We start from the raw sequence: 18763 nt of genomic DNA, 5'->3' as shown, positions 1-18763 counted from the left end.
CCCATCAGCCTCAATTTTTCGCTAACACTCTTGCAACCCCTGGCCATTGTTCCCGGACTTTATTTTGTATTTCTTAGGTCACTCAGCCGCACAGAAGGAGATACAAGAGTGACCTGAAATGGGACGAGTGGGATGTAAAGAGGGTTTAGAGCTCCCTCCAGCCCCTTGTTGCTAAATCTGGGACTGATTCTGACTGCAATTTGTCTCATTCTGATTTATAATTGCTTTGGAAATAAAGTGATCTGGAAAAAAGTCACCATCTGCTACAGGCAACGGGCAGGTTTCTGTGCTGCCCAAGGGCTTTGCAGGACAGAGATGAGAAAGAATGGGTTAGGGAGTGATACTGACCCAGAGCAATGACTGAAGCAAAACTGGAGCAGAAACTTTGCAGAATTATCTTAGGTTACATTAAATATTGATTTTCATAATTTTATTCCTCATTTCCCTTCTTGCTGTGATGACCAAAAGCCAACTCAGTGTACAGAAAGCCAGGCACAGCATCCAAGAGAGGATCTCCAACAAGAAAACAATAGAACAAGAAGATCAGTCAAAAAAATGGAGCTCTGTATGTTCCCCAGATGAGGGGTGTGTGTGTGTGTGTGTGGGAACAGCCAATGGAGATGCACATTAAATTAGGGATGGAAATTCATGGTTTCAACTCTGTCTCCAGAGGCAGAAAGCTGGAGGTGCATGTGACACCTTCCCAGAAGGCAACTCCCACTCTGATGGTTGTGCTACAGTAAAAAAATGCTCTTCTCAGCAGACCATGGGCAGCCTTTTTTCCCCATCATCCACCACTATCAGAGAATCATCTAGGTTGGAAAAGACCTCCAAGAACACCCAAGTCCAGCCATTAACCTCAGGGATCAGTTATCAGAGCCACTGCTTTTTCCTGCCCTCCTGCAACTTCGCTGTCACTGATGGTTTTGGAGCAGACCAAAAAAGCAGTCCTGCAGACATCAGTAAACAAGACACACAGAATAGTGGGCGAAGACACAAATTTAGTTTTGTTTGCAACCAGAAACCAGGAGTGAGCCCTTCAGCCAGGTGATGCAACCAACAGCCCACTCAGGGATCATGACTTAACTCGGTGTTGCTGGTGCTGAGATGGACCCTCCACTCTAACTGCCCACACTGTAAGACCCTCCCAGTTCACTTCTCTTCACGCCATGGGGATGCTGCCTCAAGCAACTGACTCGTTTCACAGATGGGCCCTGGTGTGAGATTCTGTAATTCCACGTAGAGTTCATGAAATAGGAATGAAGAGCAACTTGACAACGCCCTCAGTGCCACATTTTCTGTGGTGACCACTAAAACTGTGCACAGACAAAACGGCAGGTACACTTCCATCCTCTCCTCACTTGGGTTCAAAAGGAATTTGGAAGCAGCTCAGCTCCAAACAGATGGTAGGAGCAGGTGAGGAGATGCTGCAGGCATCTAACCAACTAATTTTTTTCTCTTTACCTGCAACATATTGAGGAGCAGACTCCGGAACTTGGTTCCTTCCACCATGAAAAGGGCCATTTTGTCACAGAGCTTGGCTGCTGTGGAAGCAAAGCTGCGGTCCGTCACCGCTTTCTGGTAGATGGTCTTGACTATCTCACCCAGCATCTCCTCAGAGTTGGTGGAGTTCTGGGCCTCCTCCATGAATGTGGTGAGCTTGGAGTCAACATCACTGCTGTTGTTCCTCATGCTGTTGAGAATTTCAATTAGTTTGTCCATTTTATTCTTTTCAGGGTCGGTGGTTTCCACCGTAACTTCGTCCTGGTCCGTGAAAAGGGAAAGACAAGGCGTCTGTTACACAAGGAAAAAACAGACATATCAGCCCTTGTCCTTGCAGAAGCAGCAAAGGGGGAAGGGGATAGGGGAGACATATAAACAGACAGAGAAAAGAGAAAAGACAAAGCATCTTTTAGCAGCACGATGGTATAATCTCAGCATTGAAAGCTACAAGCGCGTGAATCCTGCCCTAGAAATGTTCTCTTTCCCCATTTCCCACAGCACTCCATCCCCCTGTCCTCCCCCTCAGCTCAGGAAGATGTCCTTGAAGGTCCTGAGCCAGGGTGCCAAAGTCTGACCATCCCTGACCGGCTTTGGCATCCTGGACCAGTTTCTGGTGTCTGCCTCATGATAATGGACATTTTTGGTGTCTCTGCTTAGAAAGCACACTGATGTTCGCAAAACTCTCAGACAACAATCCTACAAAAATACCTACTTTTTAATATATATTTAAGAATGTAAACTGAGATCAAAGTTGTCACACAATCCCAGCATAAGAAAGACTCTCAGCTTCTCCATCTCTTGGCTGTTACACTTTTCACTTCACATCATTACCATAGAAATTATTGCTCCTTTTCAACATTTTATCATGCATTGCTCCTTCTCTCCAGTGTAAGGCATGCATCCCACTTGTTCTACTCTGTTGCTTTCTGCACATTTACCTCAATCTTACAATGCACTATGCAATACAAATCCGTAGCAGTTTTCTGGACAACACCAACCAGCAGTTGGTGTTTTCACAACACCCACCCAGGAGTGGGTGTTTATATGTATGTTTCTTATACGATTCTAAATTTTCAAGAAGAGCATTAATAAGAATACACTGAAGGTCTCTGCTATACTCCCATTGCTTTAAAGAACATAAAAATAACTAACAAAATCTCTTCCTCCTCCCCCCCCCCCAATCCACATACAGAAATAGTAAATCCTCATGCATTCAAAGGTATAAATTTCCAGCATGCACTCCCATGGAATTGTATGTGTTCATGTTATTTTTGCTCTGTATTTTGGAAATCTCATTAGAGATACACTCTTGGATGCGTTTTCCACTCTGACAAAAGAATCTCAAGAATCCGAGTTTCACAGGGGGCAAATGGAGATATCATCTCCAAATTCCTCAGAAATCTGTGGCTGAATATTGTTTCCAAAAAGGATTTCTCCTCCGTCACTTGCATGTAATAGTTTTGTTATTGTTGGGTTGTTGGAAGGAAGGGGGAAAAGATAAGGGCGTTTCAATTCATTGCAGAGATAAACGGATATCAACTTTAAAGTACCGGAGTCCAACTATTCAGCACTCAAAAGGCAAAAAGCTTGGGATTTAGCTCTGTAATTGCAGAGAGACAAATTGCCTTTTTCGGATGTTTTTTTGCGAAGTGGATGAGCTCTGCAGACCAAGAGGGAGCTCGTGTGTGCACCAGCCTTCCCCAAGGGTAGGGTGAAGCCTTCCCCCGTGGATAGGGGGAGAGTTCCCACTCCTTGGAGAACTCAAGCTGGCAGTGACCTCGACCAAAAAAGTCAAGCTTGGAGCCTTAACCGTGTCAATAAAAAGCCTCCTGAGGAAGCACAAAGACACCTCATGAGAAGTGCTGACACCAGGAGCTTAAGATAAGTCAGGTGCATAGATGGAAAGGTCCCTTGAGCCCACCCCACCCTTTGTGTGGAGAATGGCCAACAGCCAGACTCTTAAAAAAAAACCCAGAAACTCGAGGTTCCCCCAAGAAAATAATACCTTTTCTTTTAGTCTCCTCCGCAGCCTGTCTTTGGAAGACTGAAGCAGGTTGATCTTAGGCCTCTCCCCGACGCGCTCGTGAGCGCTGTCCTTCCGTTTGGTCTCCGACTCTGGGGGATACGGCTGGGGCTGCTTCTCCACAGCCTCGGGGCCTCGAGGCGCCTCCACGGGGCTGTGAACCGTGCAGGCCGAGGTGTCCTCGATTTTCAGATTCTCAGTCTCTTTGGCGTTTCTGTGCGTTTCTTTGTCGTTGGGCGAGTGCTTCTGGTTGTGGTGCCATCTCCGGTTCTGGCTGTAGCCGTGGTGGCCCGTCCTGCCTGAGGAGTGGGGGGCCTGGCCTCCTTGGTAGACCTTCTGGTGGTCCCTGTTATGTTTGGTGCCACCTTGCTGATGATCCGTGTGCTGCTGAGACTTGTTCCCACTGGGAAGTCTCTGCTGTCGCCTGGAAGGTCAAAGAAAGTCTTAAGTTCATCTACTCCTCCATGTTTCTGCTTGGACAACACATCTGTCCCACCAGACAGCCTGGCCCTTGGCAGGGGACCACAAAAAGGGAGCCAAATTCTTGGCATCTAACTATCTCCTACCAACTCTTGCTTCTAAATCTCTTTCACTAACAGTCCTATTTCAAGGTAAACAACATGACTTTGCTTCCCAGGAAAAACTCCCCCAGGCTTCTGTGTTTTCTGTGTTACTTCCACACTAAACAGGGAAAACCTGGCTAGCCCAGCTGAGCAGCAGGAAGTCAGGTAGGCTTAGAAATACCAGGAGTTATTTTTTTCTGAAGTCTTAAGGAGCTCCTGATACACCTGGGATACAACAGCATCACTTGCTCCTCTTGCCTGCCAACACGGCACGCTGCTGCACAGGTTTGCAGTGAACCATTTTGAGTGTACCAGGAATTTCTAGGTGGGAAAAAATAAACATTTGCCCACACCAAATGGTTTTGTTTGGCCTTACTTTATGGATGTCCTTCATCATTGCCACAGTGGGACAGGGAACACGGATGGATGAAGAAGCTGAGGGCCATGCTTGGCTCTGGCAGCACGGGGAGCCAGGACCACAACCTCCAGATGGAGGGCTGCGTGCACAGAGCTCCAAAGGGATGACAGGGAAGTTCAACAACCACAAAGAGGAGGAACTGCCCAAAAAACGGTTTACTCGAGAGACTACAATGTCTCAGAAGGAGTGAGCAAGCCCCTGTGTGCTGGCTGTAACCGGTAGCCGAGATGGCAGATCTCCAAAAAAACAACAGTCAAATGGAAGAAATGCTTTGGCAGCCTCAGACATCTCAGATTTCCAAACAGGCTGCAGCGTGGCTGTCCCCAGTGGAGAAGGCAGAGCTGGAATGCCATCATCAAGGATGCAGCTAAGATGGAGATGGTCCTGGCACTGACTGCCTTCACCCAGGACAGTGCAGGGTTACCCTAGGCACACCCCCAGCTCCCTGCTGCTTTTTTAACACTCAGTCTTGGCTCTGAGAGCACGTGGGATGTCTTAATGCCTGGCTCCTTACAAGGCTGCTGGGAGCAGTGTTTGAGGGTGGCACAGGACACGTCCCCAGGATCGTCCCCAGAAACAGGAAAACAACTGTGAGCGCTGCGGTGACCGCAGCAGTCTGCATCTGTACTGGTTTGGTAGCCATAAAACCCCTGCTCAGCCTCAGCCCTTACCCCAAACCCTCACCTCCATTGGGATAAATAGCAGCTTTTATTTTAAACCCGTCCCACAGCAATTAACTTTATTTTCATCACTGGCACCGCTCAGCTCAGGGCGCTCGGACGAAGGAAGCAGCCATTCACAAATACATTTCAATGGTCAGTGGCTCACAACAGCCTCCAACCCCGCCTGCCAAAGCCATCTGCCCATGGAATCTGTATTCCTTGGCATCCCCAGGAGTTAAAACCTATTTTCTGAGGCCAACTGGCTTTTAACCATAAAGAGCGAGGGCTCATGTTTGGCAAACACAGGACGAAGAGGCTTGTTCATGGCACTGGAAGGAATTTGTGTTTAGTCTCAGACCACCAGATCCGGTTTTCTGAGATATTCAGTGTGTGGTTTTTCAGGTGTTTTTTTTTTTTTTTTGAAAGCTGAATGGCAGGGAATTTAAAAAAAAAAAAAAAAAAAAAAAAAGAGATGGGAAAAGCTTTCCTGTTTTCTGGAGCTTACAAGCATTTTATGAGTACAGATCCTCCACATCAAGTTTTCCTGGCATTTCTTTGTTTCCTCTCAGTAACGCAATCACATAAACCGCTCTGTAAAGAGCAACGCTTATTAAAAGGGAATGTCAAAATAAAAGTTAGTTAAAACCCTTATCTGATACTAAGCCCTCACAAGTTTAAGTGTGCAAGAATTTTGTTTTCTGGGGTTTTGCTTGTCTCTCAAAACATCTGAGTTTAACTGTTTGGTTGCACTTCAAGTCTTGGGTTATAAGCCAGACAGTCTGCTACTGTATTTAATTTGTAAATATTGCATAGAAATTATAGAAGTTGCACACAGACACGGCTTCAATTTCAACAGAAGTAGGGGAAAATGCCTGGAAAATGAGCTGGGAACTAAAACTCTGCTGTAAATTCCTGCAAGAAATGCATGCAGGGACAGTTCTTTTCCTAAAGACATAGGATATTATAAGCCAAACCCTTTGTATTTAAGGGTTCTGGATGAAAAAAAAGTTCAAGATTAAAAAAAAAACAAAAAAACAAACCAGTTAAGCCTGTGTGGTATGTGCAAGATTGTTCAGTTTGGGGCTGCTGCAATAGGACTGGGGAGGACAGGCATCTACATCCCTGTACAGAACAGATAAAAGGTGATACCCCCATGGCAAGGGGCAGAGCAAACACAGACCAAAGTTCTGCAGTCACTGACCACAGGATGGAAAACATCAGAGTTAAACAAGCTCTGGGAAAAAAAAAAAAAAAAAACCTGCAAGAAATAAGAGGAAGGAGGACGGCAAACAAGGAGCAATGTCCGTGACTTGGCAGCAGGCAGGGGTGTAGACGATCATCCAGCATTCAGGCAAAGACTGTTCTGTGCTTTTATCTTCCCAACACCCCAGTGAAGAAGAAAAGCCAAGAAGAAATAGGATCTGTGGGGAAGAAGAGCCAAAGCAGGGAGAACGGGGCCCAGACCTTAATAGTTTCTTGACTGCACAGCATCTCGAAGCCTGGGAGCTTGGGGTGACCCATCCCTGCTCTCAGGTGTGACCAAGGAGCTGGGGACATACAGAGCCCCAGGAAGGGGAAAGAGGGGGACCTGGGAACTCCACCATGCACCCACTGTGGGTTGCTGATGGAAACAACCTCGTGCTTGTCCAAGGGCAGGAATGCAGGTACACAGATGGCAGCTTGAAGTGTTGTCCCAAGATGGTGCCTTGGAGTGATGTGCCAAGCTTAGGGAACCAGACCAGGTAGGAGCACAAAGGCGCTTCCCAACCCAGGCTTTTAGGTCCGAGATGCTGAAGGGAGGAACTGCTGACACCTCAATCACACAGCAACATCTCCAAGAAAAGCAAGAATTCACCCCAGAAAAATGCCACAGTTACTGGGAAATCCTTCCCTTGTCCTCAGATCATCCTTAGCTGTGCATGCCTTACAGGGGGGGGCCCTACTTCAGCTATGAGAAAAAGTATCTAGACAATCTAGGTTTCTTATCTCTTGACTCCATTTAACCTATTTTCACTTCAAAGGCCGAATTCCAATTCAGTTCAGAACTCCCCCTGACTTCAGTGGGATTGGGGGATTTGGCCATCAGTTGTTGTAGAAACTGGGAGACACAAAGAAACTGGAAAAAAAACCCAAGGCGTTTTGAGTACTCCGGGTTGCCAAGCTGGAAATAGGATGGTTTTGCTTCTGCTATTGTTTGTCCACCCATTTTTTTTATTTAATTAACTAAACAAGATACCTTTCAACAGAATTTAGGTCTGACAAATGTCTGCTCTGTTGTAGAAGCCTACGCAAACAAATCTAAGGCTTCAGCTGTCTCAGTGATTACCAGCCTACGTGCTCAGAAATACAGGATTCCTGCAAGTTTTTAGTACATCGTTTGCTCCCAGGGAAAGGAGCTGGAAGGCACAAGGTTGGGGAAAATAACTCCAGACACGTGGACAGCTGTGGTCTAAAACACAGTTGCTCTGTCCTGTCAGCCCTGCCTGTATCCCCCTGAGCAAGAAAAGTCCTCCAAGAGCTCCCACCATTTGTCTGGCATGTGGAGAGCTGGAGGACAACACGGGGTTACATTCTCCTGGCGGTTGCAAGGAGATTTGGTTTGGCAATTCTTGCAAACACTGAGAGCTAAGGAGTTACATTAGAGCACTGGTCTGATGAGGAGTGTCTGCGGGAGCTGGGGGGGTTCAACCTGGAGAAAAAGAGGTTCGGGGGGACCTCCTGACTCTCTGCAATTCCCTGACAGAAGGGGGTTGTAAGTGTCTCATGATCAGCTTTGCTATTGACTTGTCTGACACTAACTAGCAATTGCGGTTATAAGGAACAGATTAAGATCACAGAGTCACAGAATAGTTCGATTTGGAAGAGACCTTAAAGATTATTCAGTTCCATTCCCCTCCCATGGGCAGGCACCCCTTACCCTAGAGCAGGCTGCTACAAACTCCGTCCAACCTGGCCTTGAACACTTCCAGGATCGGCTGCAGAAATGGACTTTCTGGGATCTTCCACTCTCATGACACCAGATCCCACTTATTAATGATACCCCTCAAAGCTGGGGTAGCAGAGCATCCCCAAGGAGCTCAGCAACTGCACCTGAAAATGGAGAACTGGTGGGGTTGGATCTGTGGGATGACAGGCCACCGCTCTCTACCTCCCTTCTGAAAATGCCACCACAACTTCCCATTGATGGAGGGAAACTAAAGAAACAAAACCTCTTAGAGTCACCACTGAGTCACATTCACAATTTAGCAAGTGGGTTCTTCCCACCTGTACCAGCTAGCTGCCCAGGAAAGGGTAGGAACAAGCAAAGTCCTCTGAAACATTCCCTGAACAAACCAATTTCTCCAGGTCCAGCCTTTCTGAACTAAGTGTATTCCAGCCAAACCAGCTGCTTCACTTTGTGTGATGTATTTCCATAAATAACTGCACTGGCACCCCCAGGCAGGTGCTGCTGGAGAGGTTTGGGCATGGCAGTACTGCTGTGGTCAGAAAGACCCATCATCACTGGCTTTGGGCACCTAAGGGATGTTGTGGCCCAAACTGGATGGCCTAACGGATCTCAGTGAGGAGCTGGTGGAATTTTATAACATCTAAAACTGGTCCTGGAGCTCTGGGGAATACTGCTGTTAATAAAACAAGGAGAAAGGCCTGACTTCCCCCAAAGGTATTCTTCACCAAGCCTACCTCCATCAGAGGCGCTCTGATGCTTCACGTGTATAATAACAACAACTCAGTGTTGCTTCAGTGCATCACAGCCCAGCTCTGGCCATTTTCTATCCTTGCTGTGGCTGAGAGTGGGAAACACTCAAATAAGCTTGACAGTTCCACACAATTTAATCAAAAACCTCAAAACCCCACAGAAAGCAACAACCACCAGCTCCAAGGATGAAGAACACAGGATTTGTGTGTGTTCTCCCCTCGGCTTTCTCTCTCAAACCGGTTTCACTTGGCTCCAGTTTCATTTTTGTTTGCATTTTTCTCAGATGAGAAGGGAACAAGATGTCATGTCCACTCCTGAGAACAAAAATGAAATTATTCACACTTCTTTCATGCCTTTCTGTCACTTGGGCTAGAGGCCACCCCAAATGCTAGACCAAGCCCACGCTGTCTGGACAGACACAGCATTTTGGAAGCGTAGAAAATCCACCTGTCAAAATGGTGGTGATCAAGATTTAGAACCACCTTTGAACAGCTGAGATGAAGTGCATGCTTTAAGTCTTACATGTGTGCATCTTCGAAAACATACAACGAACACCAGAAGACAAGCACAGCCAACAGAAACAATGCTATGGGGGTAGAGATGTTTTTGATGAGGCTCACAGCCCCTGGCTGCTGGGAAAAGCATTACGAAACCTTCATGTGAGCTGCCTACATGGGCACAACTTACTCTTGTCACCACCCGGGTCCTGGGGTTCAACCACTGCTGGCAGCTCTCTCCCTTGTGCCTGGACATCACGTCTGCCTTTGTTTGTTAGAGATGATTTCGTTTGGCCTTTACAGCGTAATTAGAGTCACTATAAAGCAACAGCATTGATTTTTACAACGAGGGCTGTAAAACACTGGTACGGGTTGCTCGGGGAGGTGGTGGATACCCCATCCCATGGAACATTCAAAGTCAGGCTGGACAGGGCTCTGAGCAACCCTGGTCTAGTGGAAGGTGACCCTGCCCACGAAAGGGGGTTGGACTAGATGAGCTCTAAAGGTCTTTCCAAACCCAAACCCAAACTCAAACCCAAACCATTCTATTAGTATGTTTTTGTCTTGTACATCCAAAATTCCCATTGACTCTGAAACAAATGGATAAATGAAGAACTTCTCCCACCACAGTGAGGGGTGGGGCATTCACAGGACCAGCACACGAACACCCAGTCCAGGCTGTGCTGCAGGAGCAGAGACAGCACTGCTGGACAGACTGGAAGGACGTGGCAAAACATCCCTCACAAGAGACTCAAAAGCGCTGAAGAGCAAACTTGTGCCCACTGCTGAAGCCCAGTGGAAAGCCCTCACACCCTGCAATGCTTGGCTGCACAGGCTGCCTGAGTCAGCTATTTTCTTCTAAGCTTCATGGAAATGAATCTTCAGGAGGAATTTAAGTGGCTGTTTCGCAACACCAGCTTGGGAAAGACATCCCAAGTACAGATGGCATGCGAGATAGCTCCAAACCAGCTCTTTTAATGCGTTGCTGGATCTCCCACAAATCATCAGGGATGTCCAGATGGAAGCCCTTGTTGCACAGAGCGGGCAACCAGCTAGGAAGGCACCCCCTGGACTTCAAGGCTGACTGCCCAGACTGGTGTAGAAATCACTGGAATGATTTCACACAGAAATTGCTTGGAAATGGTTCTGTACAAAAGCTACATTACTTGGAATAATGTTGTTGGATTCTTAGCGTACTGTAAACATGACTGCAAAAACTACATGAAATCCATTGGAAAATACAGCGACAAGGAACTGAATCCGGTTCAGATGAAATAGTTTAAACTAAGACAAAACCACAGTATACAGCATTTCCCAAACACAAATGGATCCTGGACTACTGGTAAGAATGTGACTTGAATGAATATAGATTCATCTTTTACTACTTTGCAATAAAAGAGCTTACACTTCAGACTCCAGGCTGCCTCCTTTAAAAATACACCCAGGCTGATCAGTTATCCCGAGATCTGATAATCCTCCAAGAGATATAAACTTCAAACCCATGCCAAGATGCACAGACACAGACCACCACCATCCCTCCATGGTCCTGCCCCTCAAGACACATCCTAAATAGTACCATGAGCCCCCACCTGCTGCCTTTTGTGTTCAGCTGTCCTCTTTTAGACCTCTGTGACTCTCTGACCTGCAGCAAGGAGACATCCTAGTTTGTTTTTTTTTTTTTTTTCCATATCCTATTTATACCAGTGCTTTCTAGTGAAGAAATAAATGTCTTTCCCGTAGGAGCTAAGGCAAGATTTGACAGGATCTCCTAACAGCTGTCCAGACATATGAGATGACCCAAAGTCAACGACAAGCAATTACTTCCGACCTAGGGGTCCAGTAAAACACCAACCCAAGCTGCAGAGATGCTTTGGACTTAGGTGTTTCAGAAGCCTTTGTCAGACACATTGAATACAATTCTTTAAAAATGCTGTGGCAGGCTATAACATTTAGTGTGGAGCTTTGGGAACCAGGATTGATCTGGAAATCGATTTACTGCAACCCAGTGACAATCCAAAGCTGTTTCCCAAATGCTCTGTCCCACTGTCAGAAGAAGAGTTCACAGAATCATAGATGGTTTCAGTTGGAAGGGACCTTTTACAGGTCTTTTAGCTCCTTGCAATGAACAGAATCATATTCAAGAAGAGGAGTTGTGTACTCTTGACCCCACTCCTGCCTCCTCCCTTATGCTATCCCTGACACTCTCATGGGTTTGCTGATCTGTGTCAGGGTCTGATTCACTCACAGAATTTACTTTCTCTTGGATAAGCTTCCACTCACTAGTTTTCATGGGAACACACTGCTTGAAGGGGAGGCACAGAGCTGGGTCACCTTCTGCAGCTCCAGTGTCACTGGTCCTTGCTGCTTGGGGACCAGCACCCCCAGCTTTAATCAGGAAATTAGGATGATCCATAGCATCTGCACAATGCTGGGAATGGCTGGAGCAATGTTGGTTTAAATGAAAGAAAGGAGCCTGTTGTCCACTCGTGCCCCGGAGGCTGTCACGCTAAATAAAGACATTATCAGAGAAAGAGCAGACACTCAGCGCCTTCATGCCTGTCAATGACCCCGACACCTTCCAAATCAATCTAGGGATTCTCTTTCCCACAGATGGTCCCTTGGAGACAGACTGCTGTGGCTTCAGCAAGAATAAATGGAAACAAAACAGTTAACAGATACCCAAAAATAGAGCATAGTTAGCTTTTCTTTTTTTTTTTTTTTTTTTTTTTAATATGGAGATGAAAAATCCCTGGGTGATTTATGGGCCAGCAAAGACATTAGCTGCATATAATAAATGCAATATTTTTAATAGTAATATTTTGGGCTGAGACAAGAGCCGGAATGGAAAGTATTTCCAGTGCCTTGACTTCTTTATTTTGCAAACATCAGTTGCTAACTGGGGTCAGACAGAAATATTGTTTCTGCAACAAGAGCCCAAACAACTTGAGCTGGCAACTTCTTCACACACTGACCATGCCAGGAGGCCCTGCAGAGCTTCAGCACGTTGCTCCCTCCCAGGTCTCTGGGGCCAACGTCCCCCAGTTAAACTTGGAGGGAGAAGGAGTGGGTGGTAAATGGTCTTTTGCTGAGAGGGTGGCTACTTGTCATGGCCAAAAACTGGAAATCACCACTCAAAGGTTGCATCCTCACCATCGAAGTGCTGCTGGACTTCCTCAGCGGGGTCAGGTCTCGTGGAGAGACTTCATGTGACACAGAGGATGCCATAAAGCCTTCTTCCTATATCCATCAAAAGCACCAACCTGTACTTGCTCTTATCTCTGAGTTCAGTTGCCAGGCACTTTGGGGAGCAATTTGGCAGCGGGAAGCCCTGGGTGCTCATTCCAAGGCATCACCAGCAACGGCACATTTACATTTGAGGACCGACAGTGTGAGAAGGAAATGTTATTATTTCACTTTATATTCGCTCCAGCGATCAACTCCCAACAACACCTCCACGGAGCTGTGCTGGAAAACAAGGTGTGGATGGACAAACCCATTTCCAGCGCTGAGGAGCCCCGCCGGAAACACTCCACCAAAGAGAAAGCCATTTCAATAACAGATCGGTTTCCTAGTGCAGAGGAACCTGCCGCTATATTTCCTTCCCTCAATTCTGGCCGGCTGAAATAGCATCACGTAGCCAAGCTGTGTTTTGCACTGTGTGACGCTGAGAGAGCAGCCCTGAGGGGGCAGCCTCGTGGGTGTCGGGGTTTCACACATATCTGGTGGCCACAAGGTTCACTGCAAGGTCTTGCAGAGGGGGAATGTCCAAACACAGCCCCCTTTCCTCCCTCCTGCCTCGGTTTCCTCGCAGGCAAAGGGGAGATGCTGAGAGCAGTCCTCTGCCAAAAAGCACATTGAGGTGGATAAAATACTGCTCTGGCGTTCTACTGTTCATCTCTGGCTGTTTGCCCTGGGGACAGCTCTTGCACTTCTTCCCTCTGGCCCACCCTACACCCAAGTGATTCAGAGATACCCTACTGCAGCATTCCAGCTTTTCCTTCCAGAGAGGGCTTGTGAAAAAAGAGAGAAAGTGATTTTTACACAGGCAGATAGTGATAGGACAAGGGGAAATGGTTCTAAACTTAAAAAGGAGAGATTTAGATTAAAAGTCAGCAAGAAATTCTTCCTGTGAGTGTGGTAAGGCCCTAGCACAGGTTGCCCAGAGAAGCTGTGGCTGCCTCATCCCTGGGAATGTCCAAGGCCTGGTTGGATGGGGCTTGGAGCAACCTGGGATAGTAGAAGGTGTTCCTGCCCATGGCAGGGGGTGGAAGGAACTGAGAGCATTAGGGTCCCTTTCAACACAAACCATTCTGTAATTCTGTGATTTTATAAAGATGTCAAAGGTCAAGTTTAACAAAGGTCAGATTTTATAAAGATGACAAACCTGGGTGGAGGACCAAATAAGAAATTGCTCAGAGAGCTGAAGCACCGCTCCTGTGAGGAAAGACCTGGGGTTCTTCAGCCTCGGGAAGGCTCTGTAGAGACCTTATTGCAGTGTTTCAGGACTTAAAGGGGAAAGAAACGTTAGGATCACTGAGTCCAATCATTAAGAAGGGGAGAGCACTTCTGGGAAGCAGCACTGCACGCATACCCTGTTCTTCTCACACTTCTCCTGGCGTCACCTGGTCTCGAGGAAGGCGTCACGCCTCTCCTCTTGTTCTCATGGACCTCCCGAGCAGCCCCAGCACACCCAGAGTGCTGATTAAAGACTCCTGCCCCTCTGCAACCTTAGGCAACCTCAAGGCAAGTCAGGTTATCTCCCAGTGGGGCAGAAGGACGGTGTGCATGGCCGGTGGCACAGGCGGGGGCCATTAGAGCCGCCCAGCTCCATAATTCATTCACCCAACTGAGTCCTTCTGGGAGCAAAACTGCTGAGATGGTATTGTCCTCCAGAGACCTGCAGCCCGGAGAATTAACGTGGTGTAATGACTCCCAGCGATGCTGCAGACAATCAAACCGAAATGATGATCTGTCTCTCAACCCCTCGGCGCAGCCCTGAGACCGCCGGCTCTGCTCAGGTGCAGCAAGTACCAGCTGCTGTGGCTTTCGTGACTGTGAACACCTAATCCATGAGGAGACACGCTGTAAAGGACCGTCATTCCAACAAGGAGATCTTCACCTCGCTCTCGAGGATGCTCAGCTTCACCTGGCACAGCTTTCTTAGTCACGTGGTTCAGTTTTAGGTAGTCCCGCGAGGAGCAGGGAGCTGGACTTGATCCTTAGGGGACCCTTCCATTTTGAGATATTCTGTGATTGGGACAGTGGGGAATGGTTTTAAACCACAGGAGGACATATTTAGATTAGGTATTAGGGAGAAATTCTTGGCTGTGAGGGTGGTGAGGCCCCGCCACAGCTTGCCCGGAGAATCTGTGGCTGCCTCATCCCTGGAAGTATCCAAGGTCAGGTTGGATGGGGCTTGGATCAACCTGGTCTAGTGGGAGGTATCCCTTCCCATGGCAGGGGGTTGTAATGAGATGATCTTCCAGGTCCCTTCCAACCCAAATCATTCTATGATTCCTTTCTGAGATGCACCTTTAGTGCAGTTGTTCCTGAAAACATGACCTCTCCTTCAATACCAGTTTCTGAATCTTAAGCAGAACCGCAACTATTATTTTATCATCTTTGCTTAGGTGCTTTCAGCTGCCTAGAAGAGTTTTTTGGATCATTATACTCTAAACACTATGATTTATCTAGATGCTAGTATTAATGATCATCATTGCAAGCATACAAGTATACCACCAGACTTACTTCTGACCTTAAAAAGAAAAATATTATTGGTCCTGAGTCTGCTCAGGAGAAGAGGCAGATTTTCACAGCGACCACTAAGCTGGTTCAACTCCTCTGCAACCTGCTCAGCATGGGTGGCTGTGACATCCCCACTGAGTTTGGGGTGTTCCCTCTGCAACCACAAAGACAGTCCCTGTGGTGGCTCCAGTAAACCCCCATCAGCCTCCAGGAGGGCATGGACAAGACAGGAGCATAAGGAGGAGGATAAACCCCTGACTTCCAGATGCTGCTTCAAGGGCTCAGAACCATGGGCTGTTAAATCTAATTAATTTGATTTGGAAATCCTACTGAGAAGGAAAGGGCTGTTTCAACTTCTTCGATTCCTTCCCTTCCCCTCTCTTTCCTCTGTTCCAACAGAAGTTCAGTAAAATACACTGCAAGCCATTTAGCTCAATGTTAATTGTCAGTGAGTACCCAGTCCATGTCAAACATTTCGTTTTGTTCCAGCTAGGAATGGCCCTTTGGCCCTAAAATAACGTCTTAATATTGTTGGTTTCTTCAATAAACATCCTCTCCTCTCACTGCAAAGCCCTCAGTAAATGGCCCTGAAAGAACAAAAGACATTTCTGTATTGTTTTAAGTTCTCTTCCTTTCTGAAAAACCTCAATTAAAACGGCGAGAAAGCAAACGTGTTGCTACTATACTCTGTAATTATGAACTCATTTCTATTCACTCGCTCAGCAGGAGAGCTTTGTCCTGTTGACCTCTGGGAACGGGTTTCTAAGGCTCTTCCAAAATTTCACAGCCTCAAAACCGACATGCTCACGCCAGCCGTAAAACACGTTCACCTTCGCCTTCACCCAAAATAACTCGCAATCTTCGAGCCCAGGGTGAGGGTCGTTCCTGCGACTATTTTTATTTGCGAAAGGAGCGAGCCCTAGCGCTGGCCACGAATAGATCAGCAAGGGAGTGGCTCTGGAAACAGCGCAGCCCCCTCCGAGGCAGCATGAAAATCGCATGAATATGGGCTGTCAGCTCCTTGCAGAGAGTTTTCAAATAAACGCCTTGCACGGCACGCTCCTGAGTGATGGCTGGGATTCCATCAACGCCCCTTCCGGCACAAAAACTACCCGGTCCTGAAGAGGGCGACCCCAACCTCTTGACTTGCCCATGAGATGTTTGGGGGAAGAAGTGGGGAGATTTCCTTTTGTAAAGTCCCCCTGAGAAAACACTTTGTGAGACAAAATGCTGGGACAGATTGGTTATGTGTGTGTGCATATCCTGGTTTCACATGTGTGTATATGGGTATCTTTAATCACGTAGTAGAATATTAAGGAAGGTAAATAAGAGGTAAACCCTTTTTTTTTGGATAAGACATGAAGCAGTGGACAAGAAGGTGATGCCTGAGAACTCAGATAATAGTGAACGCAGATGAGAAGATTTTCACATAAAATAAACTAATAGCGTCCCTTAAATACACTAGAATAACCTAGAAAGAAATTCACATATAGGATTAAAAGCCACAGTGCTTTAGGGTCCACTCCTGATCCTCTCATGATTTCATATCCCCACGACACATCAAGGCATTTATATTTCTGCACATAGACATCCAAAACACAGCTTAGGCAGAACTGAGTACAGCTCATCAACCAGCTTCCCAAAATCCCACTAAATCCCAAGGGTTTAGTCAGTTCATGTTCTCTTGGAAATGGAAGGGCCAAAAGCATTGCACCCACACACCTCCTGATACCACCATCTCCTCAGACCCTTCCAGTTCAGCCAGTTCCTGCCTTAGGATGTATCAGATGCATCAGCTGGACATCCACCCACCAGCTCTCTTCTGGAAGAAACCTCTTAGAAGGTGCAAACTGTTAACTGAAATGGAAATATCAGTAGCCTTTAAGGGGCTCAGGGATAAACCCTCCCACCTGTGATGACAACAGTTCTGTTGACAGCTGTTTATGAAAAAAACAAGGGCATAAAGAGGCCACTGCACACCTCACCCAGGCTGCTGAAACACCAGCGACTGCTGTCAGCTCCTCTTCACCAGCAGCACCAAGTCAGCTTGGCTGGTAGACCTTGCTGGGGTCAGCCTCCCCAGGTGACAGTAAGAGGGGCTTGTTCTGGCAGCCTCAGCAAGGGGTTCAGCTAACCAGGGGTGAGGGATCTCATCAGCCACGTCTGCGTCTCCCAGGTACAAACACAAGCACATTTTCTGCAGGTACAAGAACGGCATAGCAGTAAGTGGAGATTGCTGCCCTAAAGCTTCTCAAGAAGGGCCAAGACAGTACTCTCTGCAAGCATGAAAATGTCTTGGTGGACACTCTTGCTTTCCTTGGCTGAGAAGGGTTTTCCTTTCCAGGAGACAGGAGAGAATGGGATCACAGAATTGCAGAATGACAGAATGACTTGGGCTGGAAGGGATCTTTAAATACCACTTGGTTCTACCTCTTACCAAAGGCAGGAATACCTTCCACTAGACCAGGTTGCTCCAAGCCCCATCCAAACAGGCCTCGAACAATTCCAGGGATGGGGAGTCCACAACCTCTCTGGGCCAAGATACAGTTCACAACCTCTCTGGGCAACCTACCAGGGTCTCACCACCCTCATAGCCAAGAATTTCTAATATCTAATCTAACCCTGCCCTCTGTCAGTGTGAAGCCATTCCCCCTTGTCCTGTCACTCCATGTCCCTGTAATGAAAGTCTCAGTGTCAGCTGAGATCAGAATCCTCAGTATGAAGTTTTCATTCCTGCTGAAGGGAGCCCAGAAACAAATCCCTGTCCCGACGCTTCCTCCAGTGTGAGGTGTTTTGGCTCAACTCCTCCCACGGCTCTTTGTTTTTCAGACTTCCTTGGTTCTGGTCAACATGGGAAGGCAAAATAAAGCAAGGAAATCTGTTCTCTATAAGATGGCCGGACTAATGTGGGGGTGAAGCATCCTCCAAACTTCACTGAACACATCCCCTCTGAGCATAACAGGAACTTTGGCCTCCAGTTCATACGTGGTCAACATAGCTATGGACCCATGTGGTGGGATCCAGATGGTAGTGACACTGGAGATGCATTATAGCATCCCATTCCACTTCCAGCCCATTCTGGTGCTGGTTTCATAAGGCCTGGTGTTTGCCAGCTCCCTGCATGGATTTCAGGATGTGCTAGGGCACCTGATATAGCAAATGGGATCAAGGAAGGTGAAGTCCAGCAGCCCCTGATAAAGGTGAGAGCTGAAATGAGATCTCCCATGTTCTTCCCCAAAGCCTATGACTTAAGAGCAGGTTACTCTCCTAAGCTTCTCTACTTGTACAGGCAATATGAGCTCCTGTTCCCCATTCCATATTGCTCACAAAATTCACAGAATTCCATAATGTTTTGGGTTGGAAGGGACCTTCAAGATCACCTTGTTCCAAGACCCCTGCTACGGGCAGGGTCACCTTCCACTAGACCAGGTTGCTCTGAGGCCCATCCAACCTGGCCTTGGACACTTGTGAAGAGCTGTTGGCAGCTACAACTCACTGACCTCCAGGCCAGCCCCCGGTGCCACACAGGAACAAGTTACCTAAAAATACATAGTTCTGATGAAATCAGGTATCCCTCCACAAGGGAACGCTGAAGTTCTCCTGTGTTTTTTTTTTTTTTTTTTTTTTTTTTTTTTTTTTTTTTTTTTTTTTTTTT

The 18763-nt window shown here is 47.1% G+C and overlaps 1 protein-coding gene across 3 annotated transcripts in view; it reads right to left on the bottom strand.

Annotated features, from left to right (window-relative positions):
• The window catches only part of CTIF (cap binding complex dependent translation initiation factor), a 144483-nt gene that overhangs the window by 40179 nt on the left and 85541 nt on the right, over window positions 1–18763 (bottom strand). For 2 of the 3 annotated variants that reach the window (XM_027896878.1, XM_027896880.1), the window contains 2 exons: window positions 3509–3950; window positions 1465–1794 (listed from right to left, as the gene is read on the bottom strand). In XM_027896878.1, the coding sequence (XP_027752679.1) occupies window positions 1465–1794; window positions 3509–3950 (772 nt within the window). The remainder of the gene's footprint in view (window positions 1–1464; window positions 1795–3508; window positions 3951–18763) is intronic. The other variant, XM_027896879.1, reaches the window with a different exon arrangement.

Source organism: Empidonax traillii, unplaced genomic scaffold (assembly GCF_003031625.1).
Source record: "Empidonax traillii isolate 1590-97213 ecotype Southwest subspecies unplaced genomic scaffold, ASM303162v1 scaffold519:size850040, whole genome shotgun sequence".
NCBI lineage: Eukaryota > Metazoa > Chordata > Aves > Passeriformes > Tyrannidae > Empidonax > Empidonax traillii.
The sequence above is the reverse complement of the archived record's forward strand: the minus strand, read 5'-3'. Positions and strand labels throughout refer to the sequence as shown.